Raw genomic sequence first — 20,044 nt, 5'->3', positions numbered from 1 at the left:
TCGTTCCTTCTCCCTCCACGGTCCCGCCCATGCTTTTCTGAACGTATCAACACTTCCGAGTGTGTTTCCCACCGTGCAGTCCCCAAAACCACAGCAGCCACCATCGCGCGTTGCCGGCACGACCACATTCGAGTTTGCCGCTGTCTGGTCCCGTTCCTCCGGCTGTGGTTCCTTCCCCTCTGGATCCAGTCTGCGCTGCATTCTGCTGCCCCCTCCGTCTGGCCGACTGGACACTCCCAGCCTTTCTTTGTGTGTGGTGGCCTTGGCATCTTTGAGGCGTGCAGGCCTTCGGTTTTCTGGACGTCCCTCCCTTTGGGTTTGTCGGATGTGCCGACGTGGCAGGTTCTGATGATGCATTTTTGGCGGGAATCCCCTAGAGGTGTCCGTGGCGTCACCATTGTGTGGTGGCCTCCCAGAGTCAGCCGCTGGCCACGTTCTCCCTGGTGACTCAGTGCCCCTTCAGCCAGTGACCCCACCGTCCGTGCCATCCTGAGGCTGACTCCGTACCCTGACACATGCTGGCTGGGACAAGCCTTCTGTGCCCCGACTGCAGCATGAGGGTCATGGAACAGTTGCAGGGAAGGCACAGTCCCTGGGCCTCGTGCCAAAGTTGACGCGTGTTCCTTACCATTGGCAGAATTTTACTAGCATGTTATTCACAGGCAGTCCAGACAGATCCTGCAAAAGACATAAGTTTGGAGAGTAATTTGAAGAGGAGGGTGTGGGAAGAGGAGGGTTGGGAAGAGGGGGAGATGGGAAGAGGAGGGTGTGGGCTCAGTGCCTGCTGACTGAGGGGGATGGCCGGGACCTGGCCCTGAGACCGTCTCTCGAAGGAAGCAGTGTGGACATGTCCTGGAAGCACCTCCAGCCCTTCACGTAGATTCCCAATAATTCCCTAGTTTCAGCCGCCTGTTCCCAGCTGTTCATTCCCACTGACTTCCTCAGAGCCCGATTCCCCTGAGGCCACTGCCAGGCCAGGCTCTCACCAGCCAGGGAGACCTTTCTGAAGGCTGCTCCTGGTGGCAGGGCCGAGCCTGGGATGATGCCCAGGACGCCCTCCATGGGGGATCACAGCCATGCACGGGGGCGTCCAGTCCGAGACCTGTACACATGTGCCGGGTGCAAGGCAGGAGGCTCCTGGCCTCTGTAAATAAGACCTCAGCTGTTCACCAGAAACCTGGAGCCCAAATCCTCCCCAGATGAGTGCAGAAGGCCCGTCCCCTAGAGAAGGCCACTGTCCCCCTGACTCCTGACTTAAGGGCAAGTCCCACATGAGAGCACTCCCAACCTCCAGTCTGTCTCCTACTCAGAAAACCTGGCTTCTGTGTGCAACAGAGCCGGCTCCTTCTGGGAGCTTCTGACCTCCAATCCTAGGATATCTGTTACCCCTGCCCCAGGACCCCCGTCCCTCTAATCCTAAGGCTTCTGTCACTCCTGCCCCGGGAGACCTGTTCCTCCAATCACAGGACCCCCATCCCCCCTGCCCTGGGACCCCCATCCCTCCAATCACAGGACCCCTGTCCCACCTGCCCCAGGACCTTTGTGCCTCCCATTTCTTCTGCCTTTGACACCCTTTGCCCCCCCTCCCTGCTTAACTAATTTTGAGTCAACCCCGACTGCACCACCAGGACTGCTCACTTCCAGCTCCTGCTGACACCTGCCCTCATTTAGTCTTTCTTGGTGGCTGCAGGTTCAGTAGAAACTCTATGCCAGGCTTTGTCTCCGGGACATAGGAGAGTGCTGGTGCTCAGTCATGTTTGTTGAATGAGTAATAAATGGTAAAGGTTGTTGCTGCCCCGAGACGCTTCAAGGGGAAGCAACCCCCTAACCCCAGCTGGGAGGAGGAGGAAGAATCCTGGGCTGGTCAGCTGGGGAAGGAGCTGAGCAGGCCAGGCCACCTGGGCTGACACAGCACGAACACCACGTGGATGGGACGCCTGCAGTCAGCTGCAGGAAGGCCTCGTGGGGAGGCCACAGGGCCCCTCTTTTGTCTTTTGAATGGAGACCTCCAAGGCTCCAGGACATAAAGGGCCTTGGCCAAGCTGTTCCTGGCCACCTGGCCACATCTCCAGCTGCACCAGTTCTCACCTCCATTCCCCACGGCCCCAGCTGTCAGGTTTTAGGGTGGCAGAGAGTTCCATGCACCCCCTGGCCTCGGACTCTTCTGGGGCTTAGAGCTCCGGGACTTTTGGGCCTGTGCACCCTCAGCGTCCCCTCTTACGACTCCAGCGAGGACGGCCAGGTGCCTGGTGGACTCTTGCACGTGCTTAGCCACGAGACCTCATGTGCGCTGTCCTGAGCCCACCTGTGTCCTCAGATGTTCCAGGTCATCCAGCCAGAGCGTGCACTGTACATCCAGGCCAACAACTGCGTGGAGGCCAAGGACTGGATTGACATTCTCACCAAAGTGAGCCAGTGCAACCAGAAGCGCCTCACCGTCTACCACCCGTCCGCCTACCTGAGCGGCCACTGGCTGTGCTGTAGGGCGCCATCCGACTCAGCTCCGGGCTGCTCGCCCTGCACTGGGTAGGTCTGTGCCTCGGCGCCCAGCTCGTGCACTGTGCGGGAAATGTGGCCAAGGGGCTGAGTAGGGAGGGACCAGCAGACAGTGCATGCCTGCCTGTAAGCTGCACATAAACAGGGCTGCCCTCGCCTCCTCCCAGGAGCCTCCCACCCGAGGGGGCCTCCCCCGAGGGAGCATCTGGGGCCCAGCCTCTGGAAGGCTCTGCGCAGACTCCAGGGTGCCACAGGCCTGAGGCCCTGCCCTGGGGGAGCGGGAGGTCAGGGTGAAGGGGGACTCCCCAGGCCGTGGCCATCCTGCTTCTCTAGGAGGAGGCTGGGAGCAAGCCGCTCCCTGAAAGCTTCGTCTGGCCCAGGACACCCACCTTGATTCCACATGACGCAGCAGCCCATTGTCTTCCCGGCCCTCCATCAGCCGGGCGTCCCCATCAGCCGGGCGTCCCCATCAGCCGGGCCCCCCATCAGCCGGGCCCCCCATCAGCCGGGCCCCCCATCAGCCGGGTCCCCCATCAGCCAGGCCTCTGGCAGTTGCACAGAGGCTTGGGTCATATCTGCCGGTCCTAGGAGGAGGCCTGGGTGCCCGGCGGTCCCCCGGTTATGCTCCGTGAGATGCACCTCGCTGTTGTCGTGGCCACGTGATGCTCTCGCTAAGGGCCCTGCAGAGGATGAGCTGTGCTCCATGCTGGGCCACCGTTTAATCCTCCCACAGCCTCAGAGCTGGGACCTTAGATCCTGCTGCGTGGACACAGAGGCTGAAGCTCAGGAAGAGGGCCTGGCTGCTGCTCAGGCATGCGTGGCCACCGCCCCAGAATCCCCCAGGAGAGGCCAGCGCTCTCCCGTGTCCTCACATCCCAGGACAGCGGGAAGCATTGCAGCCTGGCGAGGAGAGAAAACCTGGCCTGTCCCCACCCGCAGCCGACCGTGCAGGGAACACAGTCCCAGGAGGCTTCCTTCCAGGCCATTTCTCTCCATGAGAACACGTCTGCCGAGTTTGCTCACTGCCTTGGCAGATCTGTGGGTCCCAAGAGGCTCCAGCCGCTGAGGCCAGACAGCTCGGGAGCCTCCCCTATCCCGCACACCCACAGCCAGCCTCAGTTCTCCCAGCTCGGGGATGCTTTTTTAGTTTTATGTTTTTGAGACGGGATCTCGTTTGGTCACCCGGGCTGGAGTACAGTGGTGCAATCTCAGCTCACTGCAGCCTCAACCTCCTAGGCTCAAGCCATCCTCCCACCTCAGCCTCCCAGGTACCTGGGACTACAGGTGTGCTCCACCATTCCAGGCTAATTGTTTTAAGGTTTTTTGTAGAAACGGGGTTTCACCACGTTGCCCAGACTGGTCTCAAACTTCTGGGCTCAAGCAATCCTCCCACTTCACCCTCCCAAGTAGCTGGGATTACAGGCTGATGCCACCAGCCCAGCTCATTAAATTTTGGTTTTTTGTAGAGACGGGGTCTCACTATGTTGCCAGGTCTCACTGTGAGGGTCTCCCCATGTTGCCCAGGGTGGTGTTGCTCAAACTCCTGGGCTCAAGCGATCCTTCTGCCTCGGCCTCCCAAAGTGCTGGGATTACCCACATGAACTCCCTGACTGGCCAGGGATGTGTTTTAATGTTGGTCACTTCATCTTCTTTCTTCTTCTTTTTTTTTATGATAAATGCATTTCATTATTTATTTAGATGTTTAAGCTCTCACTGTGAAGTTTTTACAAGCTGTTGAAGACTGACAAATTATTTCTCACACAGAACTATAACCACCCATCCCCAGACAGCATAAATATATGGTTGAACATGAATAAATGACACCATTTTATCAATTACCTAATAAAACAAATGACCAAGTATCCAAATACTGAGCTACTCAGCTCAAAAGGCATATACAATATTGACGTCTGATCAGTTCATTAGCAGAAACCCACTTCTTTTTTTACAAGAGAAGTTGGGAAGAAAAGGGAAAAACTGACACACTTCAAACAAAAATAAGTTGGAAACAATTTCTAATCAGTATGGAAAAAATTACAGACATTTCAGAAATTTTATGATTTAAGAATTGTTTTAGCTATAATAAGCATTTCTGCCTTTTAAAAAGTATTTACTAAATTAAAGAGCATATTTCACACGTTCTGCACAAGGCAGCATTTTGCTAAAAATAACAGCCCCGCGCGTTCCTTTCAGGCCCTCCCTGTTGGTTGCACCTGCGTGCAAATGTGAAATTAACCGTGAGGCCACTTTGTCTGAAGCCATCAAAGACGTGCTTCTGTACAATGTAGATTTTCTTTTCTTTTCTTTTTTTTTTTTTTTTTTTTAGACAGAGTCTCGCTCTGTTGCCCAGGCTGGAGTGCAGTGGTGTGATTTCGGCTCACTGCAACCTCCACCTTCCAGGTTCAAGTGATTCTCCTGCCTCAGCCTCCCAGGTAGCTGGGATTATAGGTGTGCGCCACCACACCTGGCTAATTTTTGTATTTTTAGTAGAGACAGGGTCTCACCATGTTGGCCAGGATGGTCTTGAACTCCTGACTTCAGATGATCCACCTGCCTCGGCCTCCCAAAAGTGTGGGGACTACAGGTGTGAGCCACCACACCCGGCTTTGGAGGTTTTTCATAATAACACAAAGTAAGATTTATAAAAAGACATGAGTCCAGGCTCAGTGGCTCACGCCTGTAATCCTAGCACTTTGGGAGGTCGAGGCGGGTGGATCACCTGAGCTCAGGAGTTCAAGACCAGCCTGGCCAACATGGTGAAACCCCATCTCTACTAAAAATACAAAAATTAGCCGGCGTGGTGGTGTGCGCCTATAATCCCAGCTACTCGGGAGGCTGAGGCAAGAGAATCACTTAAACTCAGAAAGCGTAGGTTTCAGTGAGCTGAGATCGTGCCACCGCGCTCCAGCCTGACGTGTGCTGGTGTGAACATAGGAGAAGCAGACATAGAATGAGCAGGGAAACAAGCACACAGCCTCCTTCCGTGTTTGAAATGACTGAAGGAATAAACCACATGAGGTCTGGAGTGTTCATAGTTCCTGGGAATTGAGTTCTGTATGATACTAAAAATGTACAAGTATTACATATTACACTGGGGATTTTAGCACCTAGTCTTCCTAAATTTCTTATGTATTGATAAGATTCTGGAGTAGGAATAGATTTAAACAAGACGTAACTCAGTACTGCGTCATTTCAGGAAAGGTCAGTTAGTACAAATGATAAGCACATTTTAAATACTAAACAGCAAGGATCTTTTGCCACGTGTCCAAATAGGCCAATGGTAACTGAAGCAGAGGTTGCTAGTTAGTTCTGGTTTGCAGCCTGGTGACACTGCTGTCTGTGCTGCTGTGGACGCCGTCAGCCTTGCTCAGCAAGCCAACACACCGGCTGTGTACAGACAGACAGCAAATCGATCCTGTCGAATTTCACTTCCAACACAATCGTTGTCTTTCTTCAGTGACATTTTAAAAATGAATGTCATTATTAAAAGCATCGTTTAAATAAGCGTTTTTATCTTTCTGTTCTTGCTGTGTCTGGACAGCGGCCTCCCAGCCAACATCCAGCTGGACATTGATGGGGACCGTGAGACGGAGCGTATCTACTCCCTCTTCAACTTGTACATGAGCAAGCTGGAGAAGATGCAGGGTGAGTCTGCCCGGCACACAGATCTGTGCAGCGAGGGGATGGCTGGCGAGGCCCCGGCCGCAGGAGCATGCTGTGGGGTGAAAACCTGTGGTCTGAGCCTCTGGTGTAGTGTGGGCTACATGTAGTTGTCTTTGTAGCACGGATGGATGCGAAAAGCTTTTTGCAGGGTAGGCAGCTATTTGGGGGACAATTACCTGTATAATAGGTTCTATAGATAATTTTTAGATGGAATTTAACTTGTAACCTCTGTACTGCCAAGTTTCTTTAGAGGACCCTATTTTTTCATTCCTTTGTGTTTTCCAGAGGGATAAGTGCATGTGTGTGGACACGTATGGGAGTGTGCTTGCATGTGTGCGGACACACATATGAGATGTGTGCATATGTGTAGGCATGTGTGAGCATGTGAATGTGGACATGTGTGAGCATGCATGAATGTGTGGACATGACATGTATGAGCGTGGACATGTGAATGTGGACATGTGTGAGCATGTGTGAATGTGTGGACACGTGTGAGTGCATGAATGTGTGGACGTGTGTGAGCGTGTGTGAATGTGTGGACGTGACATGTATGAGAGTGTGAATGTGTGGGTACATGTGTGAGCATGTGTGTGTGTGGACATGTGAGCATGCATGAATTTGTGCATGTGTGGAAACAGGGCACATGTGAGTATGCATGCATGTCTTTGGGCACATGTGTGAGCATGCATATATGTGGGTGCACACATGCCATCTAATTCTGTAAAGCAATTCAATGTCACAGATAATGATACTGCATATATATTTGAAACAGTGCCAGGCACACCGTGTGTTTCAAATCTATATGCAATATCATTATCTGTGACATTGAATTGCTTTACAGGATTGAAATAGCAATCCAGATAAGCCCAATTAGACCACATGGGGACAGTGGTTTGAGGTCTGTGATTCAGGAGAGGCAGAGACAAGAAGAGCCCACGGGGGCGAAGCAGCTGCGTTTGTTTCTATGCCAGTGTCTGGTAGAACTCAGATCTGCTCTTGGAGATCATATGACAGGGCCCTTGAGTCCCACTCAGAATGGAAATAGAGCGGAATGTGCCTGGAGTTATGCCTGTTAGATTTTCTTCTTTTCATTCCCCTGATTTAACCCAGAAGTGTCAAGTGTGCCTTGACCTGGAAACACATGAGTCCTGCCTGAGTGTCCGTGCAGCTGCCCATCTGTGAGCTTGGCCACGCCTGTTCTCCAGCCCCACATGCCCTGGGTGTACGTGGGTTCCAGGCCTACACTAACACACAGGCACATACACATGTATGCATAGCCATGTACACACATGTTCCCAGCAATACATGTGTGAAATGAACACACAGGTACATGTGTGTGCAGACAGGCAAGGCAACAATACCTGCACACACGTGCAGTTGAACACAACACACTTACATGTGCAGGCCCATGTGCAGGCATGCACACACATGCGCAGACAACCACACATGTACACACTCATGGGCCACCACCCACCACAGCGTCTTCTCCCCCAGCAAGTGTGCCAGGTGCTGTCCCTGGGTCTGAGGTCCCTGGATACTGTGCAGATGGCACAAGGCCTCAGGGTGGCCAAGACAGTGGGTCTGGCATCAGCCAGCCTCTTCCCAGCCCTCTCATAGCAGGAACCGACACAGCAGAGGCCAGAGTCAGGGAGCCTCGGAGAGGGTGAGGTCATCACACACAAGACCCAGGTTCTGAAAGATGCTGACCAGGCCCTCCATGGTCAGCTTGCTCCATGCACCACTATCCAACCTTGCTCAGCTCCTCCTAGGCCGTGCACCCCGCACCACAGCTCCAGCTCTTCCTCTGCTGGGAGCACCCTTGCGCATCAGGCTGGCAGACCCTGTTTACCTTGGAAATGTCTTCCCCCAGGCGCTTCCCAACCTCACCATCCCCATAGCCTGGTGTATTAGTTCTCATGTTGCTATAAAGAAAAGAAGATTGATTGACTCACAGTTCTGCAGGCTGTACAGGAAGCATGGTTGGGGAGGCCTCAGGAAACTTTCGATCATGGTGGGAGGGCAAAGAGGAAGGAAGGAGGCACCTCCTACATGCAGGAGCAAGAGAGAGAGATGGGGGTAGATGCCACACACGTCCAAACAACCAGACCTCGTGAGAACTCACTATCACGAGAATAGCAATGGGGAAGTCTGTCCCCATGATCCCCTCTCCTTCCTCCAGGCCCCTCCTCCAACACTAGGGATTACAGTCTGACCTGAGATTTGGGTGGGGACACAAATCCAAACCACATCACCTGGGCTCACCTGTGTCACCAAAGTCACAACCATCTCCCATCTCCTATGCAGTGACCTTCCTGGGCCTGGCACAGAGGAAGTGCCTAGCACCTGGATGGGTGTGCTGGACAGATGGCGGGGCAGGCAGCTGAGTGGGTGGGTAGATGGGTGGATGGACGGTTGGGTGAGAGATGGGTGAATGGAAGGATGGGTGAGTGACGGGTGGATGGATGGATGGATGGATGGGTAGATGGGTGGATGGACAGATGGGTGAGTGATGGATGGATGGACAGGGTGAGTGATGAGAGGATGGACTGAGGGGTGAGTGATGGGTGGATAGACGGATGAGTGATGGGTGGATGGAAGGATGGGTGAGTGATGGTGGATGGACGGATGGGTGAGTGACGGGTGGATGGACGGATGGGTGAGAGATGGGTGGATGGAAGGATGGGTGAGTGATAGTGGATGGACGGATGGGTGAGTGATGGGTGGATGGACAGATGGTGAGAGATGGGTGGATGGAAGGATGGGTGAGTGATGGGTGGATGAACAGATGGGTGAGTAATGGGTGGATGGACGGATGGGTGAGTGATGGGTGGATGGACCAAGTGGTGAGTGATGGGTGGATGGACAGATGGGTGAGAGATGGGTGGATGGAAGGATGGGTGAGTGATGGGCGAATGGACCAATGGGTGACTGATGGGTGGATGGAGCAATGGACGAGTGATGGGTGGATTAACAGATGGTTGAGTGATGGGTGGATGGACAAGATGGGTGAGTGTTAGGTTCATGGACCAAGGGGTGAGTGATGGATGGACAGACTGAGCAGTGAGTGATGGGTGGATGGATGGATGGGTGAGTAGTGGGTGGATGGACGGATGGGTGAGTGATGGATGGATGGACCAAGTGGTGAGTGATGGCTGGGTAGACAGATGGGTGAGTCATGGGTGCATGGACAGATGGATGGGTAGATGGGTGGATGTACAGATGGGTGAGTGATGGGTGGATTTACAGATGGGTTAGTCATGGGTGGATGGATGGATGGGTGAGTGATGGGTGGATGGACCGATGGATGAGTGATGGGTGGATGGATGGATGGGTGAGTGATGGGTGGATGGATAGATGGACGAGTGATGGGTAGATTGACAGATGGATGGGTAGATGGGTGGATGGACAGATGGGTGAGTCATGGGTGCATGGACAGATGGATGGGTAGATGGGTGGATGTACAGATGGGTAAGTGATGGGTGGATTTACAGATGGGTTAGTCATGGGTGGATGGACGGATGGGTGAGTGATGGGTGGATGGATGGATGGGTGAGTGATGGGTGGATGGACCAATGGGTAAGTGATGGGTGGATGGATAGATGGGCAAGTGATGGGTGGATTGACGGATGGGTAGATGGGTGGATGGACAGATGGGTGAGTGATGGGTGGATGGACAGAGTGAGTGATGGGTGGATTGACAGATGGGTTAGTCATGAGTGGATGGACGGATGGGTAAGTGATGGGTGGATGGACCGATGGATGAATGATGGGTGGATGAATAGATGGGTGAGTGATGGGTGGATTGACAGATGGGTGAGTGATGGGTGGTTGGATAGGGTGAGTGATGGGTGGATTGACGGATGAGTGATGGGTAGATGGATAGGGTGAGTGATGGGTAGGTGGACAGATGGGTGAGTGATGGATGGATGGATAGGGTGAGTGATGGGTGGATGGACCGATGGACGAGTGATGGGTGGATTGACAGATGGGTGACTGATGGGTGGATGGGCAGATGGGTGAGTGATGGGTGGATGGACCGATGGACGAGTGATGGGTAGATTGACAGATGGGTGAATGATGAGTGGATGGACAGATGGGTGAGTGATGGGTGGATGGACAGATGGGTGAGTGTTGAGTTCATGGACAAAGGGGTGAGTGATGGGTGGATTGACAGATGGGTGAGTGATGAGTGGGTGGACAGATGGGTGAGTGATGGGTAGGTGGACGGATGGGTGAGTAATGGGTGGATGGATAGGGTGAGTGATGGGTGGATGGACCGATGGACGAGTGATGGGTGGATTGACAGATGGGTGATGATGAGTGGATGGACGGATGGGTGAGTGTTGAGTTCATGGACAAAGGGGTGAGTGATGGGTGGATTGACATATGGGTGAGTGATGAATGGGTGGACGGATGGGTGAGTGATGGGTGGATGGATAGGGTGGATGGACCGATGGACGAGTGATGGGTGGATTGACAGATGGGTGAGTGATGGGTGGTTGGATAGGGTGAGTGATGGGTGGGTGGACCGATGGACGAGTGATGGGTGGATTGACAGATGGGTGGGTGATGGGTGGATGGACAGATGGATGAGTGATGGGTAGGTGGACGGATGGGTGAGTAATGGGTGGATGGACCAACGGATGAGTGATGGATGGATGGACCAAGGGATGAGTGATGGGTGGATGGACAGATGGGTGAGTAATGGATGGATGGATGGACGGATGGGTGAGTGATGGATGGAAAGATGGGTGAGTGATGGATGGACTGAGGGGTGAGTGATGGGTGGATGGACCGAGGAGTGAGTGATGATGGGTGGATCGACAGATGGGTGAGTCATGGGTGGATGGATGGATGGGTGAGTGATGGGTGGAGGGACAGATGGGTGAGTAATGGGTAGATAGACAGATGGGTGGATGGACGGATGGGTGAGTGATGGCTGGGTGGACAGATTCCTTATTGTGATTTTTTTTCTAGTTATTGCCAGTTTTATTTTTTAATCAATATTCCAGCTGAGAATTTTGCATCTGATACATGGTCCATGGACTCCTTCTGGGTGAGAGTGGCATTCTGATGGCCCTACCCGCTTCAGGGTCCTTCTTCCCTCGTCTTGAAGAATGGCACATGTTCACAGCTGAATAGCTCTATGGCCTGGCTTGTAGGGCTTAAGACACCGCAGCCTGCCTTCATTTCATCCTGTTTTCTCTGTTTCCTGGTTTCTTCTGGCAGTGCCTCTGCTGGTGCGGTTCCTTCTCTGCTCCCGGCTGTTGCTGAGATGGTTGGTCAAGTCCAAGGCTCAGCCCCACACTTGTCTCCTTATCAGATAGCCACACAGCCACTTGCTTAATGGTGTCTTCCAAACATGCTGTCTCATTTTTTTTGAGATATGGGTAGGCTGGAATTTTAATTCTCAAATCTTTGAACTTAACCAGCCTTTGAGTTCTGGTTCCTTTTTGCTCAACAATTCCACCTTCAAATCATCTCTCTTCCCCCATTTTGCTGTCAGCGGTCAGGAGGAACCAAGCCGCTCCCACAGCATTTTGCTTAGAAATCTCCTCAATTACGTGTCTGATGTCATCACTTGCGAGTTCCACCCTCCCAGAACACGAGGGCATGAACACAGGTCCACTTTGTCACGAGGATGGCTTTTTCTCCACGGTCCAGTAGCATGGCCGTCCTTTCTGTCTGAGATGTTGTTAGAACAGCCTTGCCACCCATGCTCATGCCACCATTCTGTTCAGGGGTACTTAGATACCCCCTAAGACAGGGCTTCTCTGCAGCTCTCCTCTCCCGAGCCCCCAGCATTGTCCTTCAAGGGCATTCACGGCAGCCATGCCTTTTCCACTCTGCACCCCCAAACCCCTTCAGCCTTCGCCCAGCACCCAGTTCCAAAGCCAGTCCACATTTGAAGGTACTTGTTACAGCAGCAGCCACTTCTCAGTACCAAGTTCTTGGTGAGTTTGGGCTGCCGTAAAAATTGTACCATAGGCTGGGTGGTTACAGACAGCAGGAATTCACTTCCCAGAGTGAAGGCCTGAGAAGCTTGAGATCGGGGCGTAGCAGCGCTGGTTTAACTGCGGGCCCTCTTCTGGGCTACAGCCCGCCAGTGTCTCATTGTGTCCTCACATGTGGAAGAGGCAAGCCAACTTCCTTGGTGTCTTCTATAGGGACGCCCATCCCCTGCATAAGGGTTCCACCCTCACACCTTGTCACCTCCCAAAGGCCTCATCTCCTGATGCCATCCCTTGAGAGTTAGGATTTCAACCCACAGATTTGGGGGCACAAACATTCATTCCATCCAGATGGGCACAGCTGCAGGGCGTCGGTGCTGGCTCCGGGAGTGCGTGCCCAGGCGCTGTGAGCAGTGAGGCAGAGACGTGTGCCTGGTTCAGGTGTTTGGACTCAGGTGGCACAGGGCCCTGCTCTGGCTCAAGGGTTCCATGGCTGTCCACTGGGGGCGAGGCCCCAGAATGGCTTTCAGCAGGAGTGATGTGGTCCGATTAGGAAGGTGGCCCCGGTGCGCAGGTGGGGTCCGGGGCAGTGGTCTTTAGAAGCTGTGGCACAGACTGGTGTCCGCCCTTTGCTCGGCCAGCCCTGGGCCAGGCCTGTCCTGGCTGGACGTGCTCAGTGGCAGCTGGGTGTGAGATGTGCTGAACCCCATCGTGCTCACCCCCTCAGCTGACTCTTCAGGGCTGCCCCAGGGCCCATGAGCCAGCCCAGCGTCCAGCTGCAGGTGTCTTCCCTCCTGGTTCTGGCTGGGCGGGCTGGTGGGGCGTGCAGAGCTGGGCACATCCCCCTGTGAGAATGGCTGATTGGTGACAAGGCTGGGAGCAGCAGAGCCCTCAGAGGTGAATGAGGTTGCTCAGCATCCAGCTCCCAATGGGCTTTCCCTGGGCTCAGTGTGGGCACAACTCACCTACCTACGGGAATGGTTTCTATCTCCGTCTGCGTTTACGAGTGATGGTCAGCCCTTTCTGGAGGAGCTTGCGTTGGAAGGATGTGTACCATGGGTGGAGCCTGCAGCGACGCAGCTGTGTGGAGACGGGGCTGGTGGCCTGGGCTCCTGCCCTGCGCTGACCCCTCCGCCCTCCACAGAGGCCTGTGGGAGCAAATCTGTGTATGACGGCCCGGAGCAGGAGGAGTATTCGACGTTCGTCATTGACGACCCCCAGGAGACCTACAAGACGCTAAAGCAAGTCATCACTGGGGTTGGGGCTTTGGAGCAGGAGCACGCCCAGTATAAGAGGGACAAGTTCAAGAAGACGAAATATGGAAGCCAGTGAGTGCCACTCCCGTGCCTGCCCTGGACGGCCAGTGTAGTGGGCGGGAGATTGCAGTGGGGGTAGGGCTGCAGGGAACTCCCGGGTGGGGCCGCCTGTGCTCAGGTGTCCACCGGGGAGGAGAGTCCCACTTGCACCGGGCTGGCACCTGGCAGTGGTCAGTGGACGTGGCCCGGCGCTGCTGGTCCCTCCTTCGGAGCAGGTGCTGCCTTTGCTTTCCAGGCCCCCAGCCAGCGTCCGGGGTGCCTCCCTGGCCTGCTGCCTCCCAGCCTCTCTGCTATGCTGGTGTCACGTGCTCTGGCAGTCTCTAGGCCCAGGTCTTGTTCTGCCTTGGTTGAGTGGCACACCCTCTGCCATCTCTCCAGGCCACCCATGGTGCCCGGGAGCAGGGCCAGCTCTGGACAAAACCCACTCTTGTCTCATGAGGCAGGTGTGGCGAGGTTGAGTACGTTCAGCCTAGTCACCAGCTGCAGGCTAGGTGGCGCTTAGCTAAGCTCCACTCCCCCTCACTCCATGGAACAGAGGGTTGTAAGACCCTCATGAGTTGCTGGAAGATTGACTTAAACTATGTAAAGTGCTAGCCTGGCTCTCAGCCTGGAGTGAGCAGATGTGTCTGTGTCACTCTCTCCATCCAGTGGGTACCCAGGTCCACCATGGCAGAAGCCACCACACGGGCTTGTTCAGGGGCGGGTAAGCCCTAGAGCCCTGTGTAGCTGTACAGCCTCCTCCTCACTTCCATCCTCCTGCTCACTCCTCTCTTTGGTCCTCCCTCCCTTCGATCCTCCCTGTCTCCTCCTCCACCCTTCTCCTTCTCCCTCCTTCCCTTCCTTCCTTCTTAACCCCTCCTTCCTTCTACCATGCGGGTCTGGTCTGGGAAGGGCAGTGGTGAGGCTCCAGGAGAGTGACAGGTCCCTGTGGCCCGGACTTGGACCGAGTTGCTCAGGGGACTGAGCCTGCAACACCTCCTGAGTGCTGTGACTTCACCTCTGACATCATCATATCAGATGCCTCTCGACACCCTTCTGGGGAGACAGCCCCATTTGCCTCCCAAATATGTTGGCTCGTTGATATCAGCAGGTCCATCAACCTCATGGCCAAAAGCCAGCAGGTTGAAAATGCGCGAAGCATGATGCTGTTGTAGTAGAAGGTGCACACGAGGCACACATGGTACAAGATGCACACACACGGCAGGAGGTGCACACACATGGGAGGAGGCGCACACACATGGCAGGAGGTACACACGGAGGAGGTGTACACGCAGGAGGGGTGCACACACATGGGAGGAGGTACACACACATGGCAGGAGGTGCACACACATGGGAGGAGGTACACACACATGGCAGGAGGTGCACACGTGGGAGGAGGTGAACACACGTGGGAGGAGGTGGTGCACATGTGGGAGGAGGCGCACATACGTGGGAGGAGGTGCACACACGTGGGAGGAGGTACACACGGAGGAGGTGCACACACAGGAGGGGTGCACACACATGGGAGGAGATGCACACATGGAGGTGGTAGGCATGTGGGCGGAGGTGCACACACGTGGAGGTAGTGGACACACATGGCAGGAGGTGCACACACATGGTATGAGGGAGGTGTGCATGTGGGGAGGAGATGCGCACGCCTGCTGAGTGTCCCAGCACTGGGACAGATCTGTGTCCCTGGAGCTCATGCTCCCCACACATGAGCACACTCTTTGCAGTGCAGATGTGCACATTCTGCACACGTGCCATACACTCTACATATTCCACATCTGCACATGTATATGCGCTACACACGTGCCACAGGGAGAGCACACGTGCACAGGTACTTGCACGCCTGACCCACCTGTGCACACACATCAGAGTCACTGTGGGTGCTTCCGGGGGCACTGTGGTTCCTTTGGCTCCTCTATTTTTTGTGTGGATTGCAGTGTGAGTGTGTCACATTTAGGAACAGGAAAAGCTCCCGCAGCCACGGGTGAGCACCAGGCAACGGGGTCTGTGCCTCATTCCCTCTCCCATCCCCCTTTTCAGGGAGCACCCCATCGGAGACAAGAGCTTCCAGAACTACATCCGGCAGCAGTCCGAGACCTCCACTCATTCCATTTAAAGTCTGTGGGACGCACCCAGTGGTGCCAGCAACCTGCCCATGCAAAGCCGCAGCCTTTGGGAGGGAAAAGAGAAGGAAGAGCGCAGAGCCGGCAAAGTGAGATGCACGCCGTCCCGGCCCATAGACAAGTGGCGCTGGGGTTTCCCTCTCCCAGAACCGCTGCCACCACCGCCACGCCTTCCGCAGAAAGCCCACCTGGCCTTGTGGAACGTGTCGTCCTTTGATTCTGTGCTTTTTGCTCCTTGTTTGTGGGGATCTGGGGATCAGCTGAAGGATCAGGAAGTGTGGGCTGTGCCCTAGCCACATCACAGCCAGCCTCAGGGAGCCACGGCCCGTCTAGTCGACTGTGACATGCACCTCCAGCCGTGTGTGCGTCAGTCTCGTGCACGTCTGTCTTGCGTGCACGGTGCGTGTGACACTGGGCTCTGTGGCTCTGTGCCCGGGAGGCCTGCTGGCCCTGCCTCGGCTTTCGGCTTCATCACATTGGGAGGTTCAGAGCATTACTCTCCCACTGTGCCTGCCATCCAGGCAGCCTTGGGAGGCGGCCTCCCTGTTCCACTTTCGAGGTTCGTTTGATTCCTGGCTGAGGGGTCAGTTTTATGGCTGGGAGGTGCAGAACTACACAGAAGTCCCAGTCTGAGGATGTCCTTGGTGCTTGGGGGATACGGGTTCTGTCCACAGAGTCCCTTGGAGGGAAAGGTGTGGGCTCCAGCTTCTCCAGGCGTCTGCGGAGCCCACAGTTAAAGCCCACATCGTTTTGCTGTTGAATGGGGTTTAAAATCAGAATTAACATTTGCCACCCCCCGTGGAAGTTTGAAGATTTTAAAAATAGAAATGTACATTTTTCAAGCTGTTTTTCTTTATGTTTTTGAAGGACCATTTTTAATTAGCTCTTTGATACAAAGTAACTCAGAACGTCAAAACCTATACCCACTAAAGGGAAGGCTGCCGGGAAGGCAAATGGAACAGGAATGGAGCCTGTCTCAGGAAGGCCAGCTGCAGGTCCTCCAGAAAATCAAAGAAGGGAAGAAACTCTGAGTTTGAGGTACAGGGGCTTCGGGGTGCAGACGTCCCTCCAGGGCCCATGGTCAGTATTGCACCTGTGTTATGAACCCCCAGATGCTGTGCAGGGCAGGGGCGGGGGCTGCTGTTTTATTGGGGAGGGGAGATCCTAAAAATGGGGTCCAGGCAGACCCCTCCAGACCTCACACTGCCGAGGAGGCCTTTCCCAAAGGGCGTCCTCCCGGGATGCAGACGGCAGGTGTGTGGGAAGCGCCGTTTAAATACACAGCACGACGTATCCTTGTACCGACTGCTCCTGGTTCTTGTTTGAAAATACTGTAGTTCAGGCTCTTGATCTAGATGGCAGATAGGAACTTTCTTGTCACAAAAATACTGGAGGAAAATGTTGTAAAAATAGACTTTTGGACACACAGCTGTTGGGGCTGCACTGAGCTGCAATTTTTAACATGGATTTATAACTTAATGTTTCTGTTTATAAAATACTAATGATTTGCAATGTATTTTACTGGCCAATTAAAACAGATGTTTTATTCTTTCTGAGGACTGGCTTGGTTTTCCAGTGGTACCCACTGGGAATTGCACATGTGGGCATTAGGGGTGGGGGGTACAGGGAGGAGGGTGGCACCTGGGGAGCAGGATGACATTGCTGATGCCAAGTGACGTCCCTGGTGATGGGTGATGCTGCTCTGACAGGTGGCACTGCCCTGATGACAGGTCACATTGCTGATGCGAAGTGACATCTCTGGTGACAGGCAGCGCTGCTCTGACAGGTGACATCGCTGGTGACAGTTGACGCCTCGTGATGGGCAGCGCTGCTCTGACAGGTGGCACCGCCCTGATGACAGGTGACATCACTGGTGACAGTTGACATCTTTGGTGATGGGCAGCGCTGCTCTGACAGTGGCATTCACCTGTGGTGCCTCGGGTGAGAGTCCGGCCCTGTGATACCCTCAGGAAAGGTGTAGGTCACACAGTGCTAAGGGCTGAGTGCTGCCCAGGGCCATGAGGTGCGGCTGGAAATGGTGTCCACTCAAGGAGTGCTGGGCAGACAGACCACCACGTGCTGCCATCTCCAGGAATGCGGAGGGTGAGGCCACTTGGAGGCCCTGGGAGAAGAGAACGGACTGTGCCTCCAGGCAGGTGGCTGCTGTCCCTCCAGGCAGGAGAGGGTTAAGGGGGGCTCTGGGTGAAGACTCCATGATATGTTGCCTCATTTTTTTATTCCTTTCCTTGCTCCATTTGAATTCCTCTTTTTTGGTAATTCTATTGTGAGTCAGCTCTGGTATGAGAAAAATGAGGAGGTGTGGCTTTGGGGACACCAACCCAGGCCTTTCTCCCAGGGAAGGGTGAGGCTTGGTTCAGCCTGGCTGGCCTCCTTAGTCCATGCTGAGGTGTGGGGTCTGCCCCAGTCCAGGAGTGGCTGTGGGTGGTGGACAAACCCTTGCAGGTGGGGGCATCCTCCCCGGGAGGCCAGCCCGTCCTCCTGGAGCCACACTTCCCGGCAGGGCTTCAGGCAGTGTCGGGAGCCAGGGGGCTCCGTTCACACACTGGGCACAGCTGTGCTGGGGTCAGCCCAGGAGGGCCAAGGTCAGCCCCTCCAAGAGGAAGTAGAACGGCAAGGAGGACGAGGCCCCAGGGAACGTGGAGAATGGAAGCCCCTTCTGGAACAGCCAGGAGAGTCCTGCAGGGCAGTGGGAGGTGGGAGTGTATGGGGGCCGGAAGCCCCTGCGCGTCTCGCACTGATATGGTTCGGCTGTGTCCTCACCCAAACCTCATCTTCAGTTGCAGCTCCCATAATTCCCATGTGTGGTGGGTGGGACCCAGTGGGAGGTGATTGAATCTGTGTGGTGGGCAGGACCGGTGGGAGGTGATTGAATCTGTGTGGTGGGAGGTGATTGAATCTGTGTGGTGGGCAGGACTTGGTGGGAGGTGATTGAATCTGTGTTGTGGGCGGGACCCGGTGGGAGGTGATTGAATCTGTGTGGTGGGCGGGACCCAGTGGGAGGTGATTGAATCTGTGTGGTGGGCAGGACCCGGTGGGAGGTGATTGAATCTGTGTGGTGGGAGGTGATTGAATCTGTGTGGTGGGTGGTGATTGAATGTGTGTGGTAGGAGTTGATTGAATCTGTGTGGTGGGAGGTGATTGAATCTGTGTGGTGGGCGGGACCCAGTGGGAGGTGATTGAATCTGTGTGGTGGGCGGGACCCCGTGGGAGGTGATTGAATCTGTGTTGTGGGCGGGACCCGGTGGGAGGTGATTGAATCTGTGTGGTGGGTGGTGGTTGAATCTGTGTGATGGGAGGTGATTGAATCTGTGTGGTGGGCGGGACCCAGTGGGAGGTGATTGAATCTGTGTGGTGGGCAGGACCCGGTGGGAGGTGATTGAATCTGTGTGGTGGGAGGTGATTGAATCTGTGTGGTGGGTGGTGATTGAATGTGTGTGGTAGGAGTTGATTGAATCTGTGTGGTGGGAGGTGATTGAATCTGTGTGGTGGGCGGGACCCAGTGGGAGGTGATTGAATCTGTGTGGTGGGCGGGACCCCGTGGGAGGTGATTGAATCTGTGTTGTGGGCGGGACCCGGTGGGAGGTGATTGAATCTGTGTGGTGGGTGGTGGTTGAATCTGTGTGATGGGAGGTGATTGAATCTGTGTGGTGGGCGGGACCCAGTGGGAGGTGATTGAATCTGTGTGGTGGGAGGTGATTGAATCTGTGTGGTGGGTGGTGATTGAATGTGTGTGGTAGGAGGTGATTGAATCTGTGTGGTGGGAGGTGATTGAATCTGTGTGGTGGGCGGGACCCAGTGGGAGGTGATTGAATCTGTGTGGTGGGCGGGACCCCGTGGGAGGTGATTGAATCTGTGTTGTGGGCGGGACCCGGTGGGAGGTGATTGAATCTGTGTGGTGGGTGGTGATTGAATCTGTGTGATGGGAGGTGATTGAATCTGTGTGGTGGGCGGGACCCAGTGGGAGGTGATTGAATCTGTGTGGTGGGAGGTGATTGAATCTGTGTGGTGGGAGGTGATTGAATCTGTGTGGTGGGCGGGACCCGGTGGGAGGTGATTGAATCTGTGTGGTGGGCGGGACCCGGTGGGAGGTGATTGAATCTGTGTGGTGGGCGGGACTTGGTGGGAGGTGATTGAATCATGGGGCGGTTCCCCCATACTGTTCTCGTGGTCGTGAATAAGTCCCACGAGATCTGATGTGAAAGTTTTATGAGGGTTTCTCCTTTTGCTTGGCCTCATTCTCTCCTGCTGCTGCCATGTAAGACGTGCCTTTCACCTTCCACCATGATTGCAGGGCCTCCCCAGCCACATGTGGAACTGAATCCATTCAACCTCTTCTTTATAAATTACCCAGTCTCAGGTATGTCTTTATCAGCAGCATGGAAACTGTCTAATACACCCACCAAGAGACTGCAGGTGGCTTTGTGGAGACCCCAGTGACGCCCATTTGCCCTTGTTGCTCCAGACGACCCAGCACTTGTTGGAGAGA

The 20,044-nt window shown here is 54.7% G+C and overlaps 1 protein-coding gene across 6 annotated transcripts in view; it reads left to right on the top strand.

Moving 5' to 3' along the window:
* RASA3 (RAS p21 protein activator 3) overlaps positions 1–17,088 on the top strand; it is a 162,455-nt gene extending 145,367 nt beyond the window's left edge. For all 6 annotated transcript variants that reach the window (XM_024348421.3, XM_063792389.1, XM_063792388.1 and 3 more), the window contains 4 exons: positions 2,318–2,526; positions 6,038–6,141; positions 13,255–13,438; positions 15,455–17,088. In XM_024348421.3, the coding sequence (XP_024204189.1) occupies positions 2,318–2,526; positions 6,038–6,141; positions 13,255–13,438; positions 15,455–15,530 (573 nt within the window). In that variant the 3' untranslated portion in view covers positions 15,531–17,088. The remainder of the gene's footprint in view (positions 1–2,317; positions 2,527–6,037; positions 6,142–13,254; positions 13,439–15,454) is intronic.
* The last annotated feature ends 2,956 nt before the right edge of the window (positions 17,089–20,044 follow it).

Source organism: Pan troglodytes, chromosome 14 (genome assembly GCF_028858775.2).
Source record: "Pan troglodytes isolate AG18354 chromosome 14, NHGRI_mPanTro3-v2.0_pri, whole genome shotgun sequence".
NCBI lineage: Eukaryota > Metazoa > Chordata > Mammalia > Primates > Hominidae > Pan > Pan troglodytes.
The sequence above is the reverse complement of the archived record's forward strand: the minus strand, read 5'-3'. Positions and strand labels throughout refer to the sequence as shown.